The 17983-nt window shown below is 40.9% G+C and overlaps 2 protein-coding genes across 3 annotated transcripts; both read left to right on the top strand.

The window, feature by feature from the left end:
* The first annotated feature begins 5540 nt into the window (after positions 1-5540).
* Positions 5541-8083, top strand: LOC116214709 (exocyst complex component EXO70B1). Its single transcript, XM_031550135.1, has one exon. It carries the CDS (start codon positions 5669-5671, stop codon positions 7751-7753), a length of 2085 nt encoding a protein of 694 aa, XP_031405995.1. The 5' UTR covers positions 5541-5668; the 3' UTR covers positions 7754-8083.
* Positions 8084-10588: 2505 nt separating this feature from the next.
* On the top strand, positions 10589-16265 carry LOC116214265 (regulation of nuclear pre-mRNA domain-containing protein 1B). Of its 2 annotated transcripts, none has more exons than XM_031549650.1 (8): positions 10589-10862; positions 12337-12436; positions 12678-12925; positions 14244-14363; positions 14457-14613; positions 14772-14911; positions 14990-15025; positions 15138-16265. In XM_031549650.1, the coding sequence occupies exons 2-8, from the start codon at positions 12361-12363 to the stop codon at positions 15930-15932; spliced, it is 1572 nt and encodes a 523-aa protein (XP_031405510.1). In that variant the 5' UTR covers positions 10589-10862; positions 12337-12360; the 3' UTR covers positions 15933-16265. The 2 variants fall into 2 exon arrangements, with proteins under 2 accessions (XP_031405510.1, XP_031405509.1); XM_031549649.1 differs by having other exon boundaries at positions 12299-12436.
* The last annotated feature ends 1718 nt before the right edge of the window (positions 16266-17983 follow it).

Here is a 17983-nt window from a genome sequence, read left to right as displayed (position 1 = left end):
TGGGTGGTCGCCGTTCCAGTTGGGTTACTCTGTGCCAATCGCGCCGTAAAATGCAGCTGCCTGAGACAAGAACAGGCAAACGGGATGGTGCTGGTGATGATCAAGTTCGTCAGACAGCTGAGATGGAGAGTCCGGAGGATCAGAACCCGGGGGGGGGGGGGGGGGGGGGGGGGGGGGGGGGGGGGTGGGTTGCTACCACATTGTTGTGAAGTGCCCTGCATTCATCGCCTTAGGGAGTAGAAGCAAAGGGACTATGGTCGGGGGAAGTGCGGTGAAGTATCAGATGATGCAGAACTGTGTCATGAACATCTGAAAGATTTCTTGGCAAATAAGATTGGTTGATCCAAGTTCGGAGTATCACAGTTGAGAATTCACGTGGAACTTGAGACTTCCACAACTAGGCACAAACTTCATGTACACTCGGCAGTTGCCATGCGATGGAGACTGTTAGCGGCCAAGCTTTACAAATAAAGATTCGTTAAGTGACAGTGATTTTTATAATGATTTTTATCGGTTACTTGCATAGTGATTTCTATCGGTTAAGTAGAGATTAAAATCGTGATTCTGGTGACACATCCCTTCGATTTCTACGTTAACATTCAAACTTTAAATGGGTCGATAAATGGTCTCCTTCAACTAGATGTTAACGACTGATACGTTACCACATGGTAGCACAACAATAGGCAGGGGATAGACCGATGCCAAGACGCACAAGTAGCTAATGTAAATCAGTATTAGCACCAGATCCGGTTTTTCTTACATTTATGAGCGAAAAGTATCGTTGTACATGGAATTCCTTCTTTATTTAAAGGATATCGATTTCATAGACGATTATATAAGGGGAAGCGAAATTGAGAAAATATCTAGTGAGTAATATATAATTAAGTGATTGTGTAAAACTTCATCCCCGAATGACAAGTCTCACTACACAACTCTCTCTTTTTCTTACTGAACACGTGTTATTCGGAAGTAAAGTTTTACACAACCATTTTACTGTGTATTACTCACCCAATATTTTGTCGGCGAAATTGGGAGGGTTGGGTTCAGGCAAGATCCAAGATCGAGAGCAGTTGACTATTCATAAATAAGTACGCAAATAAATGAATAAATAAATAGGGTGTTTGTCATTTGTCTCACCAGTCGCAGAGCACTTCTGCAAAAGCACATTGATGCCTTTGCTCGAATTCGAGGATTCCTGTGTTTTAAGATATGGTTGCAACTTAGGTAACAGCAAGTAAGTGTGGCAGTCAACTGCAGATAGATTTGTTACCTGATGGTCCAAAAAATCAATCAACTGATCATAATAAGCATTGAAGATGTCTATCGATGCCATGGATTCTTCAGGGATTGCACCAAAAGAGTGATGACATCTCCCCTGTAGAGCAATACGTTGAACATTAGGGAGTGGAGACGAACTAAATGGCTCCGGGAGATTCAAAAATGAAATAAATAAAAGAATCAGAATAGTGGCAATCAAGGACTTACACTATATCAAGCATGACTTCCTTGTGAAACAATGCCAATCGTCGAACATTATTCAGCGTATCGCATACCAGTAGCCAATCTTTAGAATGAATCTAGTCCAGCCAAGAGCGTCTGAAATAAGCAGTAAAAGGGAAAATACTCATAAGTAGTAGCCAGTACTGACTTTCTGCAGAAAACTTCTCCAATGCATGAAATGGCAGATCTAACATACTAGATGAAAAGGCCACAATCAACGCCAAGAAAGCTAATCCAATACCTTGAGGGCTGCATCAACATCTTCCTCATCAGTCAACTTCTCAGAATCAATATATTCAATTTCTGAAGTCCTAATCTTTCCACCACAAGCTGAAACATAAACTGAAGAAAATTTAAAGTGCAAAAGAAATCAATTTAAGTGCGATGCCATAAACTGAATCATAAAGCATGTCAATTTACTAGAAATTAGATATAAAAGATGATCTCAATGTTTATGAGCTGAAGAAAATTCATAGGTTCAAGTCCTAATAAAGTTATGAATCTGGCAACAAGTCCTATCATTCTATTACACCCATTGCTAATTTAAATTCCGAAAATATTGAGAAGTTATTGGGTGATCCTACCTCGTCATGTGGCATGAAGAAGTATGAATTAAATTATATGAAATTAGGAACTTGATGTTAATCACTCGAATAATTGTCATAATTATTCTTCATTAAAAAATTCGTATTAGTTCTTCCTCACCGTGTCATTTGAGGTAGGATCACCTAAAATTTTCTTGAAAATATTACAATGTTCATATTCGATCATTTGCTTGAGTAGTACAATATGGAATGTAACTGATTTCCAACTTAGGTTAGCTACAACCTTTTCCCTCTCTTTTTCTCTGGCGCCACACCCATGGCTCTATGGGCTCCCTTCCATCTTCCCCGGCCATAATCCAATCTTATCTCGCCGGGCTTTCTCCATCATCTCCGCAAGCTCTTGACGCTCGTCATACTTCGCATAGTGCCAGGCCATCCCATGTTTTAGCATAATTTCCTATTGTTTTTTGAAAGTCAATCATATATTCCATCACAAGCAAATACCTCTGTAGAGCAATACATTTCTCTTGTTCGCGGCGACAACGTAAAATTAAATTATTCATCATTCATCATTCTTTTCCTTCTTTTCAAATGTATAAGTGCACTTTATGTTTTTTTACTTAAGGCTCCGAGTGAGTTGAGCGAGGAGTTGGTCGCTTCCACAAATGACCAAGTTAATGGGTTTAAAAAAATTGCTCACGCATTTATGTTAAAGAAAATTCCCCAAAAACTCCTGAACAGTTCGTGAAAATCGTGAAGAAAGCATTTAATGAAAAACACAAAGCTGATCTTGAGGTATTTTCTAATCCTAATTTATTTTCAAAATAATAAGAGATTAATGGATACCACAAAACAAAATTTGGTTTCGTTTTTATAGAGTTTTTTGGGATATTATAATTTCCCGATTGAAAGATCAAGGGAGATGTTCATATGTAGGTTCCCGAGCAAGTCGCCACCCAAATCGATTGTATAAAATACGATGGAGGTTAATCATGAAAAATAATATCTTTAATAATTAATGGGTTTATATGGTTTTGGGTTGAATTTAATTAGTTGCTTTCATTGGTGTAGAATCCTGTCTCTCTTACACGGACCCTCACATTACTTGCCATTTGGTTGTAACTTATGTTCTCTATTTAAGGGAAAAAAATAATTTATGTTGAAAAGAATGAAAGGGATGAGGCATGATGAATAATTTATGTTGCCGGTCAAAAACAAATTTAGGATGTCGCCGCGGAGAGTCAGCAAGCCCGTGGAGGCATGGGAATAGGAGCTCCCATAAAAATGCATCAACTCATTCTTCCAGTTCTTTTAATGTTTTACGACAATTGTTGTTCCCTTTCTATTTATTTAAAATGCACCTTGTTCCGCTCCCCCGTGTATAACTCCTAGGACCATGGGCAGTGGAATACCAAGTAGCGATAGTAAAGTAGCTGTATTGATAACATTGTGCATGAAAGTAACTCTTCAAATTAATGTATGAATAACAAGTTCTCAAATGGAAAATAGATCGTCATATGCTGATGTGTCGACATTCCTGTGTTGGGGATTTCATGTTTTATGACTATTGGCCTTCTCGCTGCCATGGCGCTATGGTATCCACTATTGCCATGATTGCAACAAGTACAGTGTTGACATCCCTGTGTTGACAGGGACCTCGACATCGATGTGCTCGGCCTTTTTTTTTTTTTTTTTTTTATCGAGCAAACCGTGCTTCAACGCACAAATTAGCGGGATTTTTTTGCAAAAATCATTGGCTCGAAAAAATGAGCTAGCGAGCGGGTCATCACCATGCATGTTGCACTATGCTATCAAATGCAATGTTGTTGCCATCATCATGCTCAACGACGTTTTCTCGCCTTGCTCTCCCATTAACGAAGATGTGAAGCAGCAATGATCGGACTGTAGGGCCTTGATCGAGAGAGATGTCATGGTTGGAAGCGGATAGCGGCTATATCCAAAGTTTTGACGAAATTGTACATGAAAATATTTTTTCAACTAAGTGTGAAAAACAAATTCTCAAATGAAAAAGGGATCGTCATATGCTTATGTGTCGACGAAAAATGTTTTGGTACCAACTCGGGACAAGTTAAAGAGATTTTTGTCAAGTCAAGGGATCGTTCTAACTTTTATTTATTTATTTATTTATTTTTTGTCAATGCTTTCGTTCCAACTTCAACGTCGACGATTTCGATATATAGTTTGGCATTTATTTATATTTTGTTTCATTATTTTCTTTTAGTTTCGACCTTCTTAATTGCCAATTAACTCTCATGTATAATATTGTAGCTCTCAGCACTGATTGGGAAGCATGTTGCACTTTCTCGATATTTGGAGCTTGAATTAAGAGTTCGTACGTCGAATCTCAGCCTAGTATTTTCTATGATTGCTAAGTATTCGGAATGTTACAGTGCAAGGTTCACTTAGTCTGTTCTATTCAAAATCAACCTTTCGTTCTGCAATGAACTTGCATTTCGTAGTCGTTTTGAACTTCCGTTTAGCCTTAGCGTTCATTGGTTGGAATGTTAAGATTTGCATGGCCTTTTTTAATGTTTTACGACCATTGTTGTTCCCTTTTATCAATGTGCTAGGCTATGCCTTGTGCAAGGAATCAATATTCTGTCTTTCTCACATTGTTGAAGATGTGGAGCGGCAACGATAGGCTAGGATATGCGAATTCAATACCCGTTTGTTTGTTATCCAAAAGATGGATTGAGGCACCCGCCGACTGGGGGCACGCTCTTCTTCCGGCCTTGATATTGGCTATTTCGATATATTGTGTGTATTAATTTCTAGTTTGCTTCTTTTTTATTAAAAGAATTTCGGCCATCTTACCTGCCAATTAACTCGCCCGTATAATCTTGCAACTCCCGGCTCCAATTGGGAAGCACGTTGCACTTTCTAGATGACTAGAGCTTGAATTGAAGCTTTCGTGTGTTGAAAGTTCATTTAGCATGTTATCAGAATACAACTGTAATAATTGTTCGTGTGTTACAATGCAAGGTCCGTTTAGTATTATATATTCAACCTTAGCATTTCAACGATCAACTGGCATTTTACATTTTAAAAGAAATAGAACTTCCATTTTTCGGTGTAAAATCTAATATCCAGAAGCTCAATTAAGCCCCGACTAATCCAATTGAGTCGGGTCTGCCCATTAAGGAGTAAAACTCTGCAAGCATGGATCCTATGGCTTTCCGAGCCTCACTACGCTACGCATAGCACGTTCCATGATCATGAATATCATGACATTGTCGGACAATATTTTCCGATCATCTTTCGAGATTTCTCATCCGCGGATTGTAGCTAGGGAGAAGAGACGCTGTTCCCTCGCGTATTTTACGTGTTGCCCCCATAAATGGTGAAGAACAGTTTCATGGATAGCAATTAACAAAGATGAGCACGATAAACTCTCCTCCACTAGAATTTACGTCCGTACGTTCCCAACACACACTCTCTCTCTCTCCCTACACAAAAAGACCATTTCAATCCCTCAAAAAAAGCTAAGTCCCAAAGGAAATCGAAAGTAACGACTGAACAATTCCATAGAACACACCAATAGCTTATCTCTCCTTGTTCCGTTCTACCTTTCTTTCATTGCATTTCATTGTGATTCCCCAATAATGGACAAAGCTCCCCCCGAGAAATCTAGTAGCTTTGCTCACAAGGATCGCGAGGCGTGGGAAGAGTCGAATCCCTCGGCGGCTCCTCCAGACTCTCCAGCTGCGGTCGAGGCCAAGGTGGAAGGTGATGGAACACCATCGGTGAACAATGTGGACAAGATCGAGGAGGAGAAGGAGGAGAAGGAGGAAGGAAAAGAAGCCGAAGAGAGCGTCGAAGCAAATCCTCCAGAAGATGCCACCCCAAAGGGCGACGATGATGCTCCCCATAGCTTCGACAAGATTTTGGAAGATATCGACAACTTCCTCTCTTATCTTGCCGTCGAAACCGAGACGAATACCTCCTTGGAGGTCCATGAGCTGTCCATCCATAGGTTCCTAGATCTCGTGCAAGAGAAGGTGTCGAACTACATCGCCGATGTCGAGGAAGGGAAATCGAGATGGGGCCAACACCCTGATGACGACTCTTCCATCTTGCAGGCTGTGGCTCGTGTCTCAAAATTGAATGCCTCGCTCGATGGGTCGAAATGGGGGGAGAGTAGTGGCCTGTTGATCAATCGTGTCGGGAGAATTCACCAGCAAGCTATGGCTTTGTTGGAGGATGAGTTTAGGGCGTTGCTAGAAGATTGCAAGCCCGTTAATGTGGACAATAATGGCGATGAGAATAAGGACACGAAGCAAGAAGGTGATGATCACGTCGAGGATGGCGATAAGTCTCTAGATTATCCGCAAGACGCGGTGTCCCATTTGAATAAGATTGCCAAGGAGATGATATCGGGCGGCTATGAGACCGAGTGTTGCCAAGTCTTCATCCTAATGAGGAGGAACACGATCGATGAGCTATTGAGCAAAATTGGCTTCGACGGCATCAGCATGGACGACGTGCAAAAGATGCACTGGGAGTCACTGCAGAGGGAGATCACCAAATGGGTCGAGACTTTGAAGCAATCTGTGGGAGTGTACTTTCCGAGTGAATTAAAGCTCATTGAGAGCGTGTTCACGGGCTGTCCCGACACCTCGGCCTACCTCTTTTGCAACCTCACTCGGAGCATCATGATTCAGATGCTCAATTTCGCCGAGTCCATCGCCATTTCCAAGCGCTCCCCTGAGAAGTTATTCAAGTTCTTGGACATGTATGAGGCCTTGAGAGATATGGACCCCATCATCAATGGGCTTTTCGGGGAAGATAAGGGCCACGAGTTTGTTAAGTCGGAGCTTGTGACTGCACGGTCGAGGCTCGGGGAAGCCACGGTGAGTATATTCTGTGACTTGGAGAATTCCATCAGGTCAGACACGGCGAAGAATGTTGTCCCGGGCGGGGCCATCCATCCTTTGACTCGTTACATCATGAACTATTTGGAGTTGACGTGCGAGTACAAGGACACCCTCGAACAGGTCTTCAGGGACCATTTGAAGATAGAGCGCGCCGACTCGAACAACAGGGCGGAATTCCAAGGCGACAACTCTGCGCAGTATCAAGATCCGAATGAGGCGGAGAAGTCACAGTTCTCGTTGCAAATCGCAAAGGTTATGGATTTGTTGGATTCTTACTTGGAGAAGAAGGCGAAGCTCTACAAAGACATTTCCCTAAGCTCGATATTCATGATGAACAACGGCCGCTACATCTTGCAGAAAGTGAAAGGATCGCCACAGATCAATGAATTAATGGGCGACCAGTGGCGCCGCAAGAAGTCCTCTGACCTCAGGCAGTGCCACAAGAACTACCAGAGAGAGACGTGGAACAAGGTTCTAGGATGCTTGAGGGACGACCACGGGCTGACCGTGAACGGGAAGGTCATGAAGCCTGAGCTCAAGGAAAGGTTCAAGAACTTCAACGCAATGTTCGATGAGATCCACAAGACACAGAGCTCATGGGTCGTGTGTGACGAGCAATTGCAGTCGGAGCTCCGGGTTTCAATCTCTGCGGTGGTCATACCAGCATACCGCTCGTTCTTGGGGCGGTTTGCGCAGACTCTGACCCCTGGGAGGCAGTCGGAAAAGTACATTAAGTATCAGTCCGACGATCTGGAGACTCTTATCGATGAGCTATTTGATGGGAATCCAGCAATGACGGGAAAGAGGAAATAGTAAATAATATTGAAGCGCAAGGTGCGAATCAAAGCCGAATGATGTTATATCGAGAAGGTATACATAAGCTTATGGTATTAGTGGCTATACATGGTTTGAAGATGTGTCTACGTTAATTTAGCAAGTTCAATGTAAATGTTGACAACTATGATTAGGGCATTCATTATTGTTGAATGTTCCATTCGGAACTTGATTGATGCTTTAGTGATAAATTCGTTATTTGTCTTTTTTGATCAAATTTATGTTACTGTCCGATGATTGTTTTCGTTGTTGTAATAGTTCGGTATATTGCAGCTTATTATGAAATGAAAGGCCTTGACGAGAATACAATTCGGAATGAATGCAAGATCATGAATTAGGAACTGCATCCAAATCTCCAATTCCAGTTATTTCGAACTTTTTATTTTTTGAACAGAATATGTACAGAATTTCCATTAAAAATTAAACTGTTGGGAAACATGATCCAATATCAAATAACTCGATCTAATTAACCGATATAAATTTCAAGTCACCCCTAGATGCATTTACCGGGTTCCCAAGAAATTATAAATTGGAGTTGGTCGTATACCGGGTCTCCTGCTAGGACAATCACGAACGACACCGGCGATGGATTCCCACTACATAATCGAGCGGGAACCAAGCTTATTCAACGGCACAAGTACCGACTCACGATCTCTAATGGGAGCACGAAGCAATACACATGGGTATTTCTCTCTTGTTGTCCCTGTGGCTCTCTCATGTGCACATGCATACTTGCCTGCACACACACCTCTTGGCCATAACCCACTTGTGCGTATGCCTCTTACATACATTACCGCACATACCTATATAGCTGCACCCCTCTTAATGTGCTGCTACCCTTTTATGTATAATGCAGCCAATAAAATGGCAACTAATCCCAGATTAACTGTCCATGACAAAACCAGGGCTTACATGAGATAGATACTTGTAGCCGAATGCACATTATTCTCAATCATCAATTGGAGAATAATATTGGTCATCGTCGCATTCAATATACGAGAGATAGTCGGGTTCCGAACTCAGTTCGTATCGGATTGGGTTCCTCATGGGCGGACCAAAATATCCTACATAAACCTTATTCGAGAAAGAGGGATTGATGAGTTGACTTCGTCTTTAATTAAGAGATTTTTCGTTCAATTTTTATTCATGAGTTTTTTGTACTTTTGTAAGTCTCTCTTCTATCTATCCCTTTTTAGAGCTGTGAATCTCGTTGGTCATAAATAAGAAAAATAAATCTTATTATGTGATATTTATCCAAGATTCCTATTTTTTTTATTCTTAATCAAGTTCCAGAGAGAGCTTAATTAATTTGTGATTTAAAGAAACATAGTTTGGTATTGTAGTATTGCCCACTATTAGAAATATTAAAGAGATTTTGTATTCAACTCTCATAAGTGAAATTTATCATCATGTTTTAATTCTCAATTCTATCTATTGCTACTGAAACTCATAGGTATACTTTGTAACAGAAAAAGGAAGATCGGTGTTTTATGATTCATGATACATATATCATATTAAATTGCTCACAAACATATCTACCAAAAAAAATATACATAAACATATAATTAATTTCATTTTTCCAAATTGAAATATTTTCCGTCAAAAAAGGAAGAGCCATAAACAGCATAGCGAAATTAAAAGAGGAAATAAAAGATGTATCATATCAAGAACAGGACTAAAACTAGACAAACTAGGAAACGTTGAGGAAAAAAATTAGCCAAAAATTAGATTTAGGATTAAAACCAAAATAAGGTTAGAGTTGAGAATCATAATTGACTTTTTTTTTCCTTGCAATTATAAATGATGTCTATGGACTTAGAATGAAATTGACAAGAGATTAAAAATATAGGGACATAAAAGTCTTATTGATAATAACCAAATTCGGAATGTTCATGGTCCCAAATCGATGGTTGATTCCACCCTCTGCATCAACCCCTTTTCCCCCTGCTACCATTTTTTTTTTGTCAAATTTTTTTAAATGTTGGCATTGATATTGCTTCCTTGGGTGATAAATTATATCAAATAATAATATTTGATGGTTTTCAATTTAAATTTGACTACCAAAGAAACTTAATAATAAATGAATAAAACTAACAATGTTAAATTGCATGCGACAAATTCACAGAAGAAAAGAGAATGGACATAATAAGACTACCCAAAAATGCATATACCAACTGCAGTGCTCCAAGAAAGAGATCTTAGCAATTAGGACTAATTCCAACAAACTATGTCACAGTGCATGCAACCATATTTGTTTTGATACAACCTGCCATATAAATCAATCAACAATTGAACAAGACATTTTCTTTTTCCTTTTTTTTTTTCATACGTTATGTTGTAACGACTGACTAACGGTATAACAACAAAACAACACATGAAAAGCGGCACCGACGTCGGGGATTATGAATTCACTTGCGTTATAGTTTCATAATGCATGCAATGTATATGTAAACTTCAGTGCAAAGCCAACGTATATACTCTATTCGTAAAGAACAAACTCGACACAAGTACTTTGACTTAGCATGGCAGTGAGATGCTCGTCGACTTTCTGGACCAATCGGATCCATATGCAGTGTAGCGTAGTCTGTTCTTCGTTCATAGTTCTGGCCTAGTGTATGGCGTCATGTATCAAGAATTGATGACGTTTGAGAAGAGTGCTTATCTCGGCTACGAGCTATGGCCCTGTTAGGTGCAGGGACGGATCCAGGATTTTCTCAGGGTGCGAGCAAAGCCCCCGACCACACCCTTGGGGGTATTTCAGTAATTTGGACAAAAATCTCACGTTCATCTTCACCCCTCAAAGACCAAAAAAACCAAAAGAAAACCCCAACGCTATAAAACAGCCACTCTTCTCTCTCTCTCTCTCTCTCTCTCTGGCCCGAGGACCTCAGAATGGAAGCCTCTCCCCTGCCCCCTCGCCGGCGAGACTGAGACCACCGCCCTCGCCAATCCCACATTGACCCCTCAGGCCTTCTCCGGACCCTCCCCGCCGTCCCTTTCCCCCTCCCATGGACGGCGACACCGATCATTCAGTCCTCTCCCGCCTCTGAATTCTCCTGCGTTCTCCCGCTTGCATTATCGTCAGCAGGTCCGTCAATTCTATTCAATTGAACCCCTGTCAGTGTTAAAGATGGCTCCGCTGTATCTCTGTTTAACGCTATGCAATGGGTAGTTCTTGTCCTTCGGTCTGGTTGTCTGTGTTTGCTGGTTAAGCTTCTCTTGTGAGCTCGGCACATGAGCTTGAATCGCTGCTAAAGCTCGTAAATTTTGAACCGCTGGAGCGTTTCGATGGTTTTCTGAAGTGAAAGTTCGGAATTTGAGTGTTACTGGTGGCTTCTTGTGCTCAGTGTGTCAGTTTTTCTCTCTGCTCTTGGCTGAGCAGCTCTATAAGTCTGAGTATTAAGACTTGCCCTTTTGATATAAGTTGGTTTTCATCGCTTTCTAGAATTGTTGAAACAGAATTGAGTATTATATACGAGGCTTGTCTGCTAGTTCTTGTTGGTAATCTGGTTGTTTTGAAGTAGTAGTCTCGATGTACTTAAGTTTGGGAGTTACGGGAGCAGTTTGTTCGATGATTATTTGAGGTTCCTTGTTTATTAGACAGTGACTTGTTAACTGAGTTCTATGTGCTACTTCTTACGCTTTGTCATCAGTTCAATTATTGTTCGTTGCGTGAGCAGCTTGATGATTGTGAGTTTAAACACCTGACATTTGGTAAAGTTTGGTTCTTTAGGGTATGTTTATTGAATGTCAGTCAAATTGTAATTAGACAATGATAAATTGTTCGTTATGGAGCTCCACTTTTTCTTGTTATTTGCGTTGCCATTTCTTTGGATAGAGTAATTGCCGAAACACATAATTATGTCCCTCCATGCATGGCTGAAATGGAAGGTGATTATCCTGGAATTTCTTGGTCTGCATTAAAGCTTATTTGATTGATCTCCTCATTTGATTCCCTGCCCTTTGGGTTTTTGTAGCTAGTTTGGCTTATAATTTACATTCTTGAGTTATAAAGGGATGAAGTTTCGCTAAGTTCATCTGTGTTGGACATTGTTTCAGATGGATAATTTTGATACATGTTGCTTGGTAAAATTCCTTCGACTTCTTGTCCTCTGTATCAGTGGAGACAAGTATTGTCAGTGGTTCTCTATTCTGTCTTGCATAAAAAGCCGTTCATAACAATAAGCCTTAAACCTTTACTGGTAGCATCATATATCATACTGATAAGTGATTATTTTTTTTGGGCTCTGCAACAACTCAAAAGAACTTTTGCAAGGTTTAGTAGGGTTTCTTTCTCCTCCCATAATTTTTCATTGTATCATACCTACATAATTCTCCTATTCTTTAGAGTTCTACGATAAACTTTCTAAACTATCAAATGTCTGTACTCTTCACCTTCCACTTAATCAGTTGTATTTTTTCACGAGTTGCAGCTTCATTACATTACCAAAATGTTCTCTAGCTACTATGAATGGCAAATCTTTCTGTTTGTAAATTTTGGTGAAACTGTTGTTTCTTTTGAAGGTATATTGACTTTCGAAGGTCTTCTTGTGCTTAATCAGTCAGGGAAATTGTCATCTGCACCGATGGGGAGTACATTCAATCCCCAAATTCTAATTGACAAGCTAACGAAGCTCAACAGCTCACAGACAAGCATCGAAAGTATCCTTTCACACTTCCACTATGTGTAGGCCTGGATGGAATGGACATGCTTTATTTTGGAGGTTTTTCCCCCTCATTTTCCCTTCCTCTGAACTAACTTTTTTTAAAACTTAACTGTATGATTTGACTGCTAAGGGACTTTTGATAATCAACCTGGAGACACGTCACTGGCACTTAGATGACTACTGTTTTTTCTGGTTAAGAGACTTGACCCTAAGGTGCTGTCCTTAACAGAATTTAGCTTTGTCGCATTGGTGCATATTCCATATGTACAAGGCAAGACAAGTTGTTGAAACATGGGCCAAACAATTCCATTGCGCTCCCCGTGAACAACGTCTGGCTTTTCTGTATCTTGCAAATGATATTCTGCAGAATAGCCGGAGAAAGGGTTCTGACTTTGTTGGTGAGTTCTGGAAGGTTCTTCCGGACGCTCTTCGCGATGTCATGCAGAATGGGGATGAGTTTGCAAGAACTTCTGCTATGAGATTGGTATGTCATCTTAACTTGTAGATGTCAACCTGACTATCTTCAACTTCCTTCCATAAGCAAACTAGATCTGTTTATTCCAGGGGCGGAGCCAATGTATATTCAGGGGGGGCAATTGCCCCCCCTGAACTTTGGAGTTTTTAAGTTTTACCCCTAAAAGTATGAGGTTTTTTATGTAAAATTTGTATTTTGCCCCCCCCCCCCCGAACTTTGAAATTTTTAAATTTTGCCCCAAAAATATGAGTTTGCCCCCCCTGAAATAAAATCTTGGCTCCGCCCCTTTTATTCTATAGTTTTTTTCCCCCTCAATTACGCGGGAGGCCAATGTTTATTCTAATATCTGTGTACGCCTTTCTGTTGTTTGTGGTCGATTAGGTAGGGAAGTTCTACCAGGATAATCTTCTGTATATGGTAGTTCCCAATAGTTTCATTCCTGAGTTATTGAGAAATGGATATAACCTTTAAAATCTGGGTGCTGGAGAATTTTCTTGCCTTATATGAAAATATTCCATTAGCGGTACTGGTTTTTGCTTTGAGTCGGGAGGGGTTAGGCCAGATTGCTTCAGGATATATTCAGTAGAGTCTGTTGTTCACGTAGCCTTAACCTCCACCTGTAAGCGTATATTATTTGTCATTAGATACGTCATGTAAACAGATCTATTCATTTTCTAAAACATTGTGCAAATATTTATTCTCTCCTATGATTTTGATGATATTTGCCTACTTTTTTTGTCCATTATTGGAATAATTAAATCCAAGAAAATTTCTTGAATTTTGTGCCATTAGATTTAGGGTCTGCGAAACATCTCCACTCTATGAGATTGCTACTCCCCATTTTACCCTGTGTTTAACTACCTTTAGAAGCATAGCATAATATCAGCCCCAAATTGCTTTCTCATTCTCTTAATATATATCTTTACGGGCAAAAGGAAGAAATCAACTGAGTAGATCTGGGAGAGGTTTAACTGCTATTTCAATCGTTGAGTTTTTTGAGGAGTAATTTCCGACATCACTTGAGTAGATTTCCTGCTTCAGTATACCTTCTATAGTTTTGGATCACCAAATACAGTGAACCGGGTCTTGGTTGCTTTACAAGATATGCTTCTTGACTCAGATCAATCGTTGGTTCATGTCTGATGTATGGTTGTGGTTGGTGGGGTTTTGATGGGTTCGTGTGGTAGAGAGCAATCATGTTTAATCAAGTGGTGGGTGCAGATGCCTGGTCTTCCCTTATACTCGGTGACCATGAGATATGTAATGCTCGATATTAACAATAATGAATTGTTCGCGGGATTTTTTGCTCCTGTTACCCTATGAACAGATTCATATATGGGAGGACAGGAAGGTTTTTGGTTCTCGCGGGCAGATACTTAAGGAAGAGTTCTTGGGAAGGAACACGGAAAGTAGCAACCGTAATGGGAAGGATTCTGGGTTTAAGCTGGTACATCCAAAATTCTTTTTTCTTAATTCATCAGTTTAAGATGGTGGTCCTGCTACTGATGTTGGTCTCACTTTTTATTGCCTTGTGTCTCAGAGACACAATGCTGGAAGTGCATTGGACAAGATTGTCACGGGGTATCAGATTGTTTATGGTGGGCCAATGGATGATGTGGCCATGCTCAGCAAATGTCAGGATACAATGGAATTCTTCGACAAAGTGGAAAAGGGAATCAGTAGTGATAACAACTCAGGTATTATCCTGTTAATGTTGCTTCTTTTTCCTGTACTGAAATTAGCAGAAAATTGAATAGAACCCCATTTCTTGCTTTTGAAGGTGATCATCATACATTTACAAGAGAAAGATTTGTCTATTATTACATACTAATACAACTTACTCGGTCCTAAGCAGAGAAATTCTGTGATTTAGCATTCGTGGAGGAGCTCCGTGGGCAAAGTGCCATGCTAAGAAACTGTATTGACCAACTGACTACAGTTGAATCATCAAGAGCAAGGCTCGTCGCTGATCTCAGGAATTGTCTTCAGGAGCAGGTTTGGTCTTAAGCCGACTAATTTCTTGTTGAGTGACAATTTTTCTTGCGAACAAAAGTGACTGATTTTCTTCTCCAGGAATTCAAGCTGGATCAAGTCCGTAATCAGCTTCAGGTTTGGATCCCCTTGCTTTATTGGAATGTAGAGATTTGATATGGAAATGATTTGTTAAACCACTGGTCTATGCAATGCATGACTATTTGCCTTTTGTATTTCACCTCTTCAGGTTGCTCGATCAAGATCTGAACAGGCAAATAAGCTCTGCCACCAGTTCCTCAAAGGCAACGGGAATGGCAACAGTAAGCCACTCCCGGTCGAACAGAACTCAAAAGATGCTCAGAGCTACAATGCACCCGCAGAGAGGGAGCATTCAGCCCCAGTAATGTACACTAGGCAGGTGCCCTCCTTTCCCGACAAGTCTGCTGCTGAGGAGGATCCCCAGAAGTCTGCAGCTGCTGAAATGCCAGCTAAACTGACGGCCTCAACCTGCTCAGCCCAGATGCTGTCGTATGTCCTGTCCTCCCTCGCGTCTGAGGGTGTCATTGGCCACCAAGGCGAAGACTCCCCAGCTGAGAAGCGGCCAAAGCTCGAGGCTGACCAGCAGTCATCATCTTATGTTCCCCCGCTGCCGCCGCCAAACAATCGCCAGCAGCCACCACCACCACCTCTTGCTCCTTTCCCGCGCCCTGAAGCTGTCCAGAATGACCCCTCTATCCCTCAACCGCCAACCTCTCCACCTCCTATGCCCCCACTTCCCCCCATGGCTTCATACCCAATGCTGCTGCCACCTTTCATGCCGCTTTCAGGGCCGGCAAATGGCTTGCCATATTATGCCATGACCCAGCAGCAGCCCCCGCTGCTGCCACCATCCTTGCCCTCATACACCCCCATCTCCAGCAGCTTGCCTCCCTTTACTCCGCAGCCACCTCCCCCAGGTGCTTACCCGGGCTTCCAGGGATCAGACATCAATATCTACGGCCAACCGCCTTCAGTTCCAATGGCACCGATCTCCCGGCAGTAGGCGATCCCAAACCCTGTCTGTGCTTTAGGTAAAGAAAGTTAGGAGAATTGGGAGGAAGGCTTCTTCTACTCACTCGCAGCAGTAAGAAGGCTTCGTCTCTGTAGCTCTGGTTGAGGCCGACCTTCCTCCCTTCATCAGCCTTTGTGCAATCCATAGTTCACCAAACTTAGCATTTTCACAGTGTAAATATCTGTAGTTTTCATGTACTTTGTAGTGATTAATTATGAACTGGTTGACATAGAAGTGTTGAATTTGAAGGGCCTTCAATTTTTGGGACCATATATATTTTGTACTTTATCTGGTTTATCTTTTCAGATATTCCTATTTGTTACATATATGCAATTCTTTTTTATGTAAGATGTTTTTACTTCTCGAATTCTCCGGATATTCGGGTTTTGCACAGCAAGAGGCTCTTATCGTTTCAGGATCTTCTGGCTTCCTGTCACCAAGCCGAACTAGATATTTCACATTCCATTTGCAGATTCAGGCCCTCACTGAGCAGCGGTGAAGGAGCACCTTCCACATGCCATTCGAGGAATTGACGATCACTTCGAGTTACTTCACAGAGCTCCGTAAATCCGAGTAGCTTTGTGGCATCTACGCACGCATAAAGACTTGATTGGGTCGTACAGGGGCTTTTCTCCCTTAACGAACACCGCAAAAGAAGCTGAGAAATCAGGAGAAGAGTCTGAGCATCAAATGCGGAAATAAATAATTACGGCATTTGAGATCGAGTGTGTAGTGCAATTGCAGTTCTCGTCAAAAATTAAAAGATCATAAATTCGATTCTAGCCATTAAAATTTTGTGTTCCTTATTCATCGAAAAAAGAAAAAACTTTTTCTTCAAATTCTTTTATCTATCCTTTATTGGAACTATGAGCCTCCTTAATAACTAGAGTTAATCCCATCATTTTCCCGCTCAGGAGCTCACGGATTTAAAGGTAGAATAAATAAAATTCTTTTCGTGATATTTTTTTTCTTTTTTAAAGATAAAACATGGACGGTGGACCTGGTGAAACAATCACGTGAGTATGACGTGTTAAATTAATAGATCTTTTTTTATAAGGAAAATTACTAATTAATTGTGGACTTTATGGTTCAACAGCCTAATGATGGGTACTAAACAAATGGAAACAACAATAATAACGATAAGGTAATGTCGCGCTGCTGGTTAAAGCGACGGTTATATGGGAATGCTAAAAAGGAACAAAGAGCTCTGTCTGCATGTCTAATCCTCTCCCTTCCAACATGGGACATGACAAAATCCATGGTTGCCTCCTTTGTTTGACCATTTTCAATGGATCTTCTTTGTGTTTCTTGTAAGCGATTTTCATAATAATTTCTTAACTGAATTACATCCATCACATCACCTACTAACGAAAATTGTCAATAACTGTAACCACAAGGTGTGATATATAGTTGACAGATCATGCTATTAACGGGCATATTAATTTTACCTGTAGTGCTGATGCTCCAAACGAATTGGAAGCGCTTCGTGACCCACATACAAGTGCAGACTATAGATAATAGGTCGAGAACAATTTATAATCTCACTTGAAAGAAGTTTAAAAGATTTGTCCGGTCTATATAGCGGTAGCTAGCATTTCTTGGAATTCACCTAGTTATTCAAATATCCCCTCGTCGAGTTGAGAGTTTCATTCATGACCAAATTGAGATCGTTGGGGACCTTTTTTGAGAAGATGCATGTAAGATAACCGAGAGATATGTGATACAGTTGACAAACTTAGTGATTGAAGACTTGACCGAGGCGCATTGCGTACGACTCCAACCGCATACCAGCTTGTCCTCCCGAGAATCTTTTATATAGATGGGTCCATGCCAGTTTGTTCCTACATAGACAACTCTAAGTGCTCATTGGATTTAATGTAAGTACTTTCGGTTAGGATAAGCTGATGTAATCTTAGTCAACAGGTTGACAATACTTCGTAATCTCACGGGAAAGAAATAGCAAGATGTCTATGTTATGGACTAGTCGAAGTTTTAAGAGATTTCAAATACTGTAGTTGTATTAGACACAAAGGAAGCTAAAA

The sequence above is a fragment of the Punica granatum genome, chromosome 7 (genome assembly GCF_007655135.1).
Source record: "Punica granatum isolate Tunisia-2019 chromosome 7, ASM765513v2, whole genome shotgun sequence".
NCBI classification, from domain to species: Eukaryota; Viridiplantae; Streptophyta; class Magnoliopsida; order Myrtales; family Lythraceae; genus Punica; species Punica granatum.
The sequence above is the reverse complement of the archived record's forward strand: the minus strand, read 5'-3'. Positions and strand labels throughout refer to the sequence as shown.

Excerpts from the sequence above, each read along its gene's own strand:
- LOC116214709 (XM_031550135.1), top strand. The coding sequence starts at position 5,669 with ATGGACAAAGCTCCCCCCGAGAAATCTAGTAGCTTTGCTCACAAGGAT.
- LOC116214265 (XM_031549650.1), top strand. The coding sequence starts at position 12,361 with ATGGGGAGTACATTCAATCCCCAAATTCTAATTGACAAGCTAACGAAG. Across the intron at positions 14,364-14,456 it reads AGGATTCTGGGTTTAAGCTG|AGACACAATGCTGGAAGTGC; the intron begins GTACATCCAAAA and ends CTTGTGTCTCAG. Across the intron at positions 14,614-14,771 it reads CAGTAGTGATAACAACTCAG|AGAAATTCTGTGATTTAGCA; the intron begins GTATTATCCTGT and ends GGTCCTAAGCAG.